Here is a 9,635-nt window from a genome sequence, read left to right on the forward strand (position 1 = left end):
AAGAGCTCTCCCGTCGACCAGAGGCAGACGACACGCACAGCCAGCGGGGACGTCCTCCACGGGCAGCTATGGACTTCGAGTCTCTGAGTGACCCTAAAGACTTAGAGACTTTTGGGACACCTGGGTGGCTCAGTGGGTTAAGCCTCTGCCTTCGGCTCGGGTCATGATCTCAGGGTCCTGGGATCGAGTCCCGCATCGGGCTCTCTGCTCAGCGGGGAGCCTGCTTCCCTCTCTCTCTGCCTACCTGTGATCTCTGTCAAATAAATAAATAAAATCTTTAAAAAAAGAAAAAGACTTAGAGATTTTTGTTTTTGTCTTGTTCTTTGAGATTCGATTTATTCACCTGAGAGCAGAGCAAGCCCAAGCCGGGGGAGGGGCAGAGAGAGACGCAGCCTCACTCGTGTGGACAGACCACGGCTCCCCGTCCCTGCTCGTCAGTGGGCCCCGGGCTGTCGTCTCCTGTCGGCTGCTGGGGAGGCGGAAGCACCAGGCTCCAGGCCCTCCGTGGGTCTCAGTGGACCACAGTCATCATTCTGGAAGACACGGAAGCTGTCCCAGGACCCAGGTCCCCCCGCCTCTGCGGGGTTGACAGTAGGGTTTGTTTGTCTCTTTCGGTGTCTTCTTATGGTACCTGCGTTCACCGGCGGCCCTGGCTGCTCTCGCCGTCTCCCCCGCTCCCTGGGGCTCTTCAGACTCAGGGGCCGGAGGAGAGGAAGGCAGGGGGCTGCCGGGGTTTCCGGGCGACCCGTGGCCCTCAGATGAGGGCAGGAGTTCCCCCAGCACCAGCCCGGAAGGGGTTTTCGGGGCAGCTCCGAAGAGAGCCGCCCTGAGAGGGAAGAGGCTGGGGGCGGAACGGGGCTTTTGAGAGGGACCACCCCGAGCGCTCAGTGATTCTGAAAGTCTCTTACTCGGGCCCTGTTCCTCTGACCGGCGCCTGCGGAGTGGGAACCGAGGGTCCTCACTCAGCCCAGGACGGGCCGGCCTCCTCACGACCGGCAGCCTCCCCCTCGTGCCTCAGGGGTCGGGAAAGAAGAGAGCGGACAGCGGCGGAGCCCCTCTGCTTCGGGGAGACATCGCAGAACTCCCGCCCAGACTCCTGGTCCTGCGACCTCGGGAATGCGGGGCTGGGGCCATGCCTGGCTGTGGGGCCGCCGGCTTTGCTTTGACCTTTGCTTTGGCGCGGACTGGCCCCGGGGGCAGGTAGGTGGGGGGGCATAGGTCCCCCTGCCAAGGTCCTCTGCCGTCCGGGGGCAGAGGACGGCCAGGGCAGCGGCGGGCGGGAGTGGAAAATGTGATCTTTGTGGAGCCCATCCATGCCCGTGCTCTTCCTCAGCGAGAACGGGGGCACAACTTACAGGGCACGGCGTGCCCGGACACACGGGGTCGCCGGCTTTGCTTTGACCTTTGCTTTGGCGCGGACCGGCCCCGGGGGCAGGTGGGTGGGGGGCACACGGCCAGGCCCAGGGATGAAAGCGCCCCCGGATGAGGAAAGGGTCCAGAGGGGCTGGGGGAGACCCTTGAAGGGGAGGAGGGGCCCCGTGGAAACCACAGGAAAGCCCTTGCCCTCGGGCCTCATCCTGGAAGCAAGATGGCGGCAGAGGACTGAAGCCGTCACCGTGTGACTCCAGGCCCACCGGCATGAGCGGCAGCTGCGGCCTCTGCACCCCTGGACAGGACTCCAGCCTCCAGGGGAGGTGGTGATGCCGAACGCGGCTGGAGGAAGTGCTCACGGCAGCAGGTGCCAAGTGACACGCTGACATTTTGGGGATGCTCCTTCATGGGTATCTACTGGGGGCACCGAGGACCCCAGAGCCCAGCAGAGGGGTCACAGCCACGCCGGGTCCTGCTGGAGTGACCTGCTGCAGGCCCATCTGTTCCTCCCTTCCATGGGTTAGGCCCGAGGGTGGCGGGGTCCACACCCCATTTACTTTGGTGCTCCCAAGCCCACCGTCCTCTGAGCAGACCCCCTCAGTGGGAACCGCTCTCAGAAGAGACCCAGCGGCCTGCCACTCAGGGCCACTGCCGGGTGGGCGTTTGGGACACAACAAAGGCTCCCCGCACACAGAAAGGCCCGCACCAGGGGGTCACGGAGCAGGCGGGAAACAGGACGACAAAGCTATGGAAGAAAGCTGGGGTTTTCACGGCGTGGGTGCCGTCCGGGGCAGCAGGGGGCAGCGGGCTCTGGAGGGACAGACGGCGGATGAGCACACCCGTGGGCTGCGTGTGAAGCCACAGACCCAGGAAGTTCACGGAACACTGCTGGAGGACATCCCGGCTGCCCCGGACACAGAAGGACCTAAGAATCCCCCAGAGCACCCAGGCCCCTTCTCCCCTGGCCGCTGCAGGAAGCTCTGTGCAGACGCCCAGCGGAAGGCAGGCAGCCACGGAGACTCCGCGTGGAGCACCGCGTGGCCGGGCGGCCAGCAAGGCTCACAGAACGGGGTGCCCCAGCGCGCACCTCCTTCTCTGGCTCATTCCCCCAGGTCCCCCTGCCAAGGTCAGCAGCAGATGCGAAATGAAAACTCGGTCCTTCCCGCTGGATTCCTCCTGCCTCAAGGAGACCCCCCAGCCACCCCCACCCCCTCGCAGCACGGCCAGGCCAGGGCCTTGCCCGGTGGTCCCCGACCAGAGCAATATCTCCCCCAGGGGCACATCTGGCCTTCCTGGAGACATTCTTGGGTTTCACAGCTGGGACGGATACTCCTGACGTCTACGGGGACGTCTACTCATGACCCTGCACACCCCGTAAGGCACAGGCCACCCCCTCCCCGCCATGCATCACCGTGCTGGGGGAGCCCTGATGGAGAGCGGGCACGGGGGAGGGCTTGCGATCACTTTGCGCGCCCCCCCGCCAAGGCAGAGGCTGCAGCTCGGAGCCCCCACGCTTGGCCTCGTGCCCCGTCCTGGGGAAAACCTGGTGCTGGAGACGGAGGCCTTCAGCGGCGGCCCACGGGGCCTGGGGGAGCCCCGGCTGCGAGGTCTTCACCCCCGGACTTCGGGACCCTGGGCCGTCCTCCTGCTGCTGCAACACAGGAAAAAGCAGAAGTGAACTGGGCCGGGGAGTACCAGGGTGGGGCCCTTCCCTCCCACCCTCCCGCACCCCCCAGGCCGATCCCTCCTAGACAGCGGCCGCTCCAAGACACACTGGTGGTGCCTGACTGAACCCGCCATTCACAGCGGAAACAACTTGGTTTCCTCTGTAGGTAGCCGTCCTCGGTTCTCAGCAGCCTGGTAACACCCAGGGCGGGGGCCAGGCCGCAGGCCACGGCACTTCCAGAGCACCTGCTGTGTGCACCGCCCTGGGCAGGTTCCGAAGGGCAGGGGACCTCCGCCGGGCCCTCCGGCAGCCCGCAGCCCGGGGCGGGGCCCCTCACGAGAGCTGCTGGGGGCTGCGGGGGTGCCTGAGAGGACGGCCAGAGTCCTGGAGGGTGACCAGAAGCCCTGCAGGGGCTGGGGTCTGCAAGGATGTGGGAGCACAGGGACCGATCGAGGGAGGCCAGGAGGGGCGGGTGTCCCTGGAGCTGGCGGGGAAGGCAAGAGTGCAGGGCTGGGCAGCTCGTCCCAGGGCTGCCCAGGAGAACCTGTCAGGGAAGGGCTGTGAGGTCGCGTCCCACACCACTCTGCCAGGTCACGGTGAGGACAGGGCCAGAGGGCAGCGGGGAGGCTGGGCAGTGGCCAGGCCTGAGAACCCGGGGCCAGGAGACAGAGAGGGGGCAGGAGCAGGGGACCCACTGCCCAGGGCCCGGAGGGGTAGGGGCTGGGCACTGCCCAGGGGATGGTTACACGGGGGCCACAGAGGACGCTCGGGACCCAGCAAGGCTGACACTGCCGGTCGCCTGCCCACAGTGAGATGGGGGCAGGGCAGAGGGCAAGGGGGTGCCACTGACCCACCCAAGAGGTCATGGTCGGGGCTGGAGGGTGGAGGGAAGGGGCGCGTGTGGGTGTGAAGCCCTACCTCGCAGGCGCCCCCATCATGGGCTCCGGACGCCCTGCCCCTCCCCCCAGAATCCAGGTCAGAGGCGGGAGCGGCCTCCACTTCCTGCAGACTCCACGGCCGCCGCCACCACCACCTGGGGCCGGGGCTTCCTTCCGGGGTGCAGTGGGAGTACCCCCTGGACCGGCACAGGCACCTTCCTCCCTCCCCTGCCGGCGAGCACCTGGAGAGCGAGCCTCGCTCCTCTCAGCCCCTGCGCACTGACTCCCGCGTGCGCACGAGGAGCCCTGTGCGGGCAGCGCTAGGACTGCGGGGCCCGCCTTCCTGCTCCGGGGCCCCAGGGGGCTGCCCGGCTCCTCCGGGCTGGGTGGGCTCCGCCGGGTGAGAAGCAGGGGAGATGGGCCCCGGGGGCTGTCATGCCTAGGCCTTGGGCGGAGCTGCCCCTCTGGGACAGAAGGGCAGGGCCGGGAGCTCGGGCAGGGGCTGTGCTGAGCCGGGACACCGGCGTCAAGCCGCACCCCGTCTGGCTTCCTCTCCACGCCGCGCTGCGTCTCCCGGGCCTGCCCCTGCCCCTCGCCCCAACCTCAGTCTCCGCAGGCCACGCTGGGGCGGACGGGATGCGTCCATCTCCCTGCCACCATCGGTTTCCTCGCTGTTGGTGTCTCCTGAGACCCCACGGGAATTTTAGGACGATTTTTCTATTTCTGCAAGAAACGTCACTGGGATTGCGGAGAGCCTGGAGGTGGCTTCCGGCGGGTCTCCATCCGACAGCCCCTCAGGTCGGCTCCATTGCGTGCCCCGCCCTGGGCGGCTTCTCTGTGCCGAGCTGGTGCGTCCCCATCCCCGGAGACGTGAGCCCCTCCTTCTCCTCCAGGCCACAGACAAGGAAACGCGCTTCTCGGCTTCGTCCAGGTTTGCTCCTGCGTCTGCGGAGGAGCACGGGGCGTCCGGGGCGGACTCGGAATCCCGCCCCTTCCCCGACTCCGCTTCTCCTGCTTCTTGGGACAGCGTCGAGTTTCCCGCGGGCGGGACCACGGCACGTGCAGACGCAGGTTTACTTCTTCTTTCCAGGCTGGACGCCTCCGACGGCCCACGGCTCGTTCTGTGCAGAGTCCCCGGTCCTGCTCACGCGCGGGACCCTGCCCAGCAGATTAGCCTTATTCTGCGAAACAGCAGCCCTGCTCCCCAGCAAGCCATGGCTTCTTTGTGGAGGCTGTGCACCCTTCTTGGAGCCTTGGGGTCCTTGCTGGTTCCCGGCACCACTGTCCAGCCCTGAGGCTTTCCTGTGGTGGGGAGCGATGGCTGTTCCAGAAGGCCCGGTCTATTGCCTCCTTCGGCCTCTGCAGAGTCCAGTCTCGCCTGTGGATGTGTCAGTCCTAATTACCCACGCCCTCTGCTGGGGTCTGCTCCTGCTCGTCCGTTTTCCTGCCCGCGGCGGGGCCGCATTTTTTGGAAGAACCGACCTCCGTTCTCCTCAACCTTGACCGCGCCTCCTTCTTCAGATCATTGATCTCCAAACTTGTGTTTTATCTCCACTTTTTCACTTTCCTGGGGCTCGTTCTGTTCCCCCACCTGCCCCAACTTTCCTTTTTTATCTGATTTACAAAGCTGGGGCTACCTTGGGTGCGGCGTGTGGTTCGGACTTTTGGCAAAGGCGTCCAGGGGGGTAACTGCTGACCCCACAGGCAGGAAATATTTCTCTCACCCCCTCCCTCTTCCAGCCCCTTTGCAGCTACGGCCGCCCCCAGGCTGGCCCCCTGCTTCCTAAGGCGCAGGCCCCGCTGACAAAGCCGGAGGCTTCCTCCTATTCCGAAGTGAGCGTCAGTACTGGTTGCCTGAGGCGCCGCTCTGACGCCCTCCCCTCGAGTCCGGACACGCAGCTTTATTACTCTTCGGCTCTGGGTATTTTAAAATTTCCATCACGGCTCGTCCCGAGCCCACGAGATACCCAGCACCGCGAGTGTGTGTCCTACAGCGTCTGTCGGTAAAAATTTCCCCGACGCCAGGTTGTATTTGCAGACACTCCGCGCAGCTGAAACCCCACATGCTCTCCCGCACCAGCCCGCGGCTCGAGACTTGTGCCGCTGCTCCTTCACACCGCCCCGGGCCAGTCCTCGTCCACCTACGTGCTGTGGGGAATATCCCCCTCCGCCCTTCAAAGGCTCTTCTAGGTCGTCTAAGAATAAAACAGACACGGAGCAGGTCTACAGAAGAAAAACAAATGAATCTTGTCCGTACAGGGACCACCGCCCGCAGGAGAGTTTCTAAGACAGAACAGTGCAAGGAGGCATCGCTGCCCTTCCGAGCCGCGGACGGGGCTGGGGCTGGCGTCACCGTGCAGGCGGCAGTCACGGGGCCACGAGGAGGACAGCCGTTCGCTGATTAGATGCTCGCCCGCCCGCACAGACGGGCCACTCACGCCAACGCTCTCTGATGATACGTCTTATTCTGGCAAAGACCCCCAATTTAGGTTCCTCTAGGTATTTAGGGAGGGGAGAAAAGTTCCTCCTGAGCCCACAGGGTCTTAATCACCTCCTGCTCAAAATAGCCTTTATACCCAAATGACGTATTTTAGGGAGAGTCGTCCTGAACCCCTTTACACCCATCCACCCCCCACGCCCCATCCCTCCCCCCAGCCAACCCCCCCAAATTCCCTCTTCCATCTACCCACCAGTCCGTCCGTCTGCCCAGCCTGCCGCTGCCCGTCTCTCTGTCCATTCACTCGACCCGTCCCTTTTCCCCACAAGCCCCCCTTTCCTCCCTTGGGGGGCTGACCCCCACTGACAGCGCTGCTTCCGGGTCCTGTGCCCTGGTGAACGGGAACCCAAAGGACAGAGGTCCTATAGTTGGGTCCCGGGGCTGCCACCCGCCAGCCACCCCCAAGGACTGTGCTGCTTCTTTCTGTGCACGAGTTCCCAACCAGCGAAGGGTCAGCGGTCTCCGGCCTTCCGAGGGCTCAGAGGTGGCTTCCTACGTGCCAGGCCGGGGCCAAACCTTTCTCTGAGCCGTGCAGGGTGTGGACCACCGAGGCTGAGTTAACCCCATATTGCACAGGCTTAGCCCTGGGTTCTCGGCTGTCGAAACCAGGCACCGTAGGCTGTGTGGAGGGAAGAGCTTGGGAAAGGCAGAGGCCTTGACGGCTGGGGCGTAGGGCGGCCGGTGGGCAGATCCTGGGCATTGAGGAAAGCCAGAATTCTACTGAAGGGTAGATTTCAGTCTGGATGCCTCCGTTGAAGTTACCGGGTCATAGATAGCATTTCCGCTCACCCGGGCTCTGGGACGACGCTCTTCCTGCCATCGGGCGTTTGTGCATTTCTCAAGGTCAGGAGGCTGTTCGAGTGTGTACCCGGCCCGGGATGCCCTGGGCCCGGGTCCTCAGGGCTCGGCTTGGGCTGAGGGGCCATCTGTCTGCTGACCGTGCTCGGTAAGCCAGTCCCAGGGCAGCCGCACTGTGTGGCTTCCAGCCCAGAGTCTGGGTGGGCAAGGCGGGCATAGAGGGGTCAGGGGCAGCCTAGGGGCTCCTGGGGACACAGACCTGCTCTCTCCCTCACTTCCCACAGCTGCTGGGCCCTGCCACGGGCAAATGAGGCCCCATATCCCTGCTCCCACCTGGCCCTGGACCCCCCAACCCCGAGAAACACCAGTGGAAGAGGGAAGGAGGGCACAGGTGCGGTGGCCGGCAGCCTGAAGACAGGACCCCCCAACTCCTGTAATGCCCTTGTGCTGCTTCTGAGGGGCAGCAGGGCTCTAGGAGTCCGGCCCCACCTGTTCCCACCTCCACGGAGCTGGGCCTTGGTGGGGCGCACGTCTGCGGAAGGGGTCCCTGGGCAGAGGGCCGGCAACATCCACCGGAGGGAGAAGCCCTCCCCGGGGTACAGTGCCCTCAGGCTGGGGCCTGCGACAGAGCTTCGACACAGGGTGCGGGGGTCCCTGCTGCAGGCTGCCCCCCCACCTCCCAGCCTGCTCCCCAGACAGTGACTCATGGCTCAGGCTGTGCTGGTGCTGGGAAGTTTGCTGGGAACTTTGCTTGGTGACTGGGGGAATCCCCCAGCTGCCTCCAGACAGAAAGTCTACAAGATATTTCTACGAAGTGATTGACATTTCCCCAAACCACAGACCAGGGAGGGGCGCCAGGGTCAGGGTCAGCTGGCCGGAGCACAGAGGTGTGCCCCTCCCCTGCTCTCTCGTAGCTGTGGAGAGCCTCTGGCCCCCAGATCCCTGCCACCTCCCGGCTTACAGCTTGTCTATGGAGGGACAGGCCACAGTGCCTGGGACAGGAGGGACAACGTGAGGCCAGCCCGGGGCCAGCGGGTCTGGACGTGCTCCATGGTATCTCATCTGTGAGCGGCCAGGCCCTGGTGGACATGTGTCCTCCCTGCTGCCGGGCCCCAGAGCCCCATGGCTCAGCCTGACCAAAGCACAGGGTCAGGTCAGGAGCCTCTAGTCCCAGAGGACACGTTGCTGGCTCAGCCACTGCCCTAGCGGAGCCCAGGGCTCACCTTCCCCTCCTGCAGTCCGCAGGGGTCGCCCGCCCCCCACCCCCTTTTTCCTAGGAGCCAGGAGGGACACCAGCCTAGGAGCTCCCCTGTCCCTGACCCCACTTTGTTGGGGAAGCGAAAGCACAGGGAGCCAGAGGTGGCCCCATAGAGGCGGGGCTGGGGGAGCCTTAAGTTTCCTTCCCCCAGTGACCCCAGAGAGCCTCCTCCCTGCTGGGCTCCTCCGCAGGGACTCCAGGATGAGCTAATGTCCGCATCGAGCTCCCCACCTGTGGTCCCGCCAGGCAGCTCCCCAGAAGGGGTGCTCAGGCCGGAGACAGCGCACCTAAGGAACAGGGTTCCCGGCTCCAGGCCCCAACGACCGTCCCTCCCCGCGCTGCCCTGCCGCCTGGTGGCCGCTGCCCGCGCTGCGCCTGCGGGCCCGGCTCGGCGGTCACTCCACGCCGGCCGCGCAGCGGCGGGCTCACCCCCCAGTCCGAGCCCGGCGCCTCCACGGGGGAGGGGACCACCCGCTCAGCCCGCGCCCAGGGCTCGCTTCTCCCCTCCAGTGCGGCGCAGCCCCCCAAGAGCTCCTGGGGCTCTCAGCATCGCCGCGCTGGACCCGCCCCCTGCGCTGGACCCGTCCCCTGCGCTGGACCCGCCCCCTGCGCTGGACCCGCCCCCTGCGCTGGACCCGCCCCCTGCGCTGGACCCCCCCACTCCCACCAGAGGCGCTGCAGACCTGGGGTCTCAGTTTCCCCGGCAGTGAATGGGCCTGCCGCGCTCAGAGGTGCAGGGATAGGCATCTGCCCCGGGGGAGAGCAGGGGTGGGCGGTACCTGCCCCCGCAGCGGATTCAGGGATCCCCGGCTCGCTGCCCTCATCCCTTCAGGGCCCGGAGCCCTCCTGTCCCGCGCCGCCTACGGCCCTGCCCCAACCGCCCCAGCCTCCGGTCCCGGCCAGGCAGTCCCTGTGCCCCCTCCCGACCTCCCCCGGCCCAGAGGCCCGGCGGACAGCCCGGCGGCGGCGCGCACACCCACCCTGACGCGCGGCCGCCGGGAGCGCGCCGGGACCTGGGGGGCGGCGGGCAGAGCCCTGCGGGGCGGGGCGGGGCGGGGCGGGGCGGGGCCCTCGGACGTCTCAGGCCAGCAGGGGCTCGAGGCCTGACCCCGCGGGGCCGGCCCGCAAGGCGGTGAGCGTGGGTCCCCCGGAACGTCCCTCCCAGCC

At 66.2% G+C, this 9,635-nt stretch overlaps 1 protein-coding gene across 1 annotated transcript; it reads left to right on the forward strand.

The window, feature by feature from the left end:
• Positions 1-3,380: 3,380 nt before the first annotated feature.
• LOC116590243 (extensin-like) lies at positions 3,381-9,178 on the forward strand. Its single transcript, XM_032341833.1, has 4 exons — positions 3,381-5,301; positions 6,134-6,168; positions 7,495-7,643; positions 8,979-9,178. The coding sequence occupies exons 1-4, from the start codon at positions 4,351-4,353 to the stop codon at positions 9,176-9,178; spliced, it is 1,335 nt and encodes a 444-aa protein (XP_032197724.1). The 5' UTR covers positions 3,381-4,350.
• The last annotated feature ends 457 nt before the right edge of the window (positions 9,179-9,635 follow it).

The sequence above is a fragment of the Mustela erminea genome, chromosome 5, assembly GCF_009829155.1.
Source record: "Mustela erminea isolate mMusErm1 chromosome 5, mMusErm1.Pri, whole genome shotgun sequence".
NCBI lineage: Eukaryota > Metazoa > Chordata > Mammalia > Carnivora > Mustelidae > Mustela > Mustela erminea.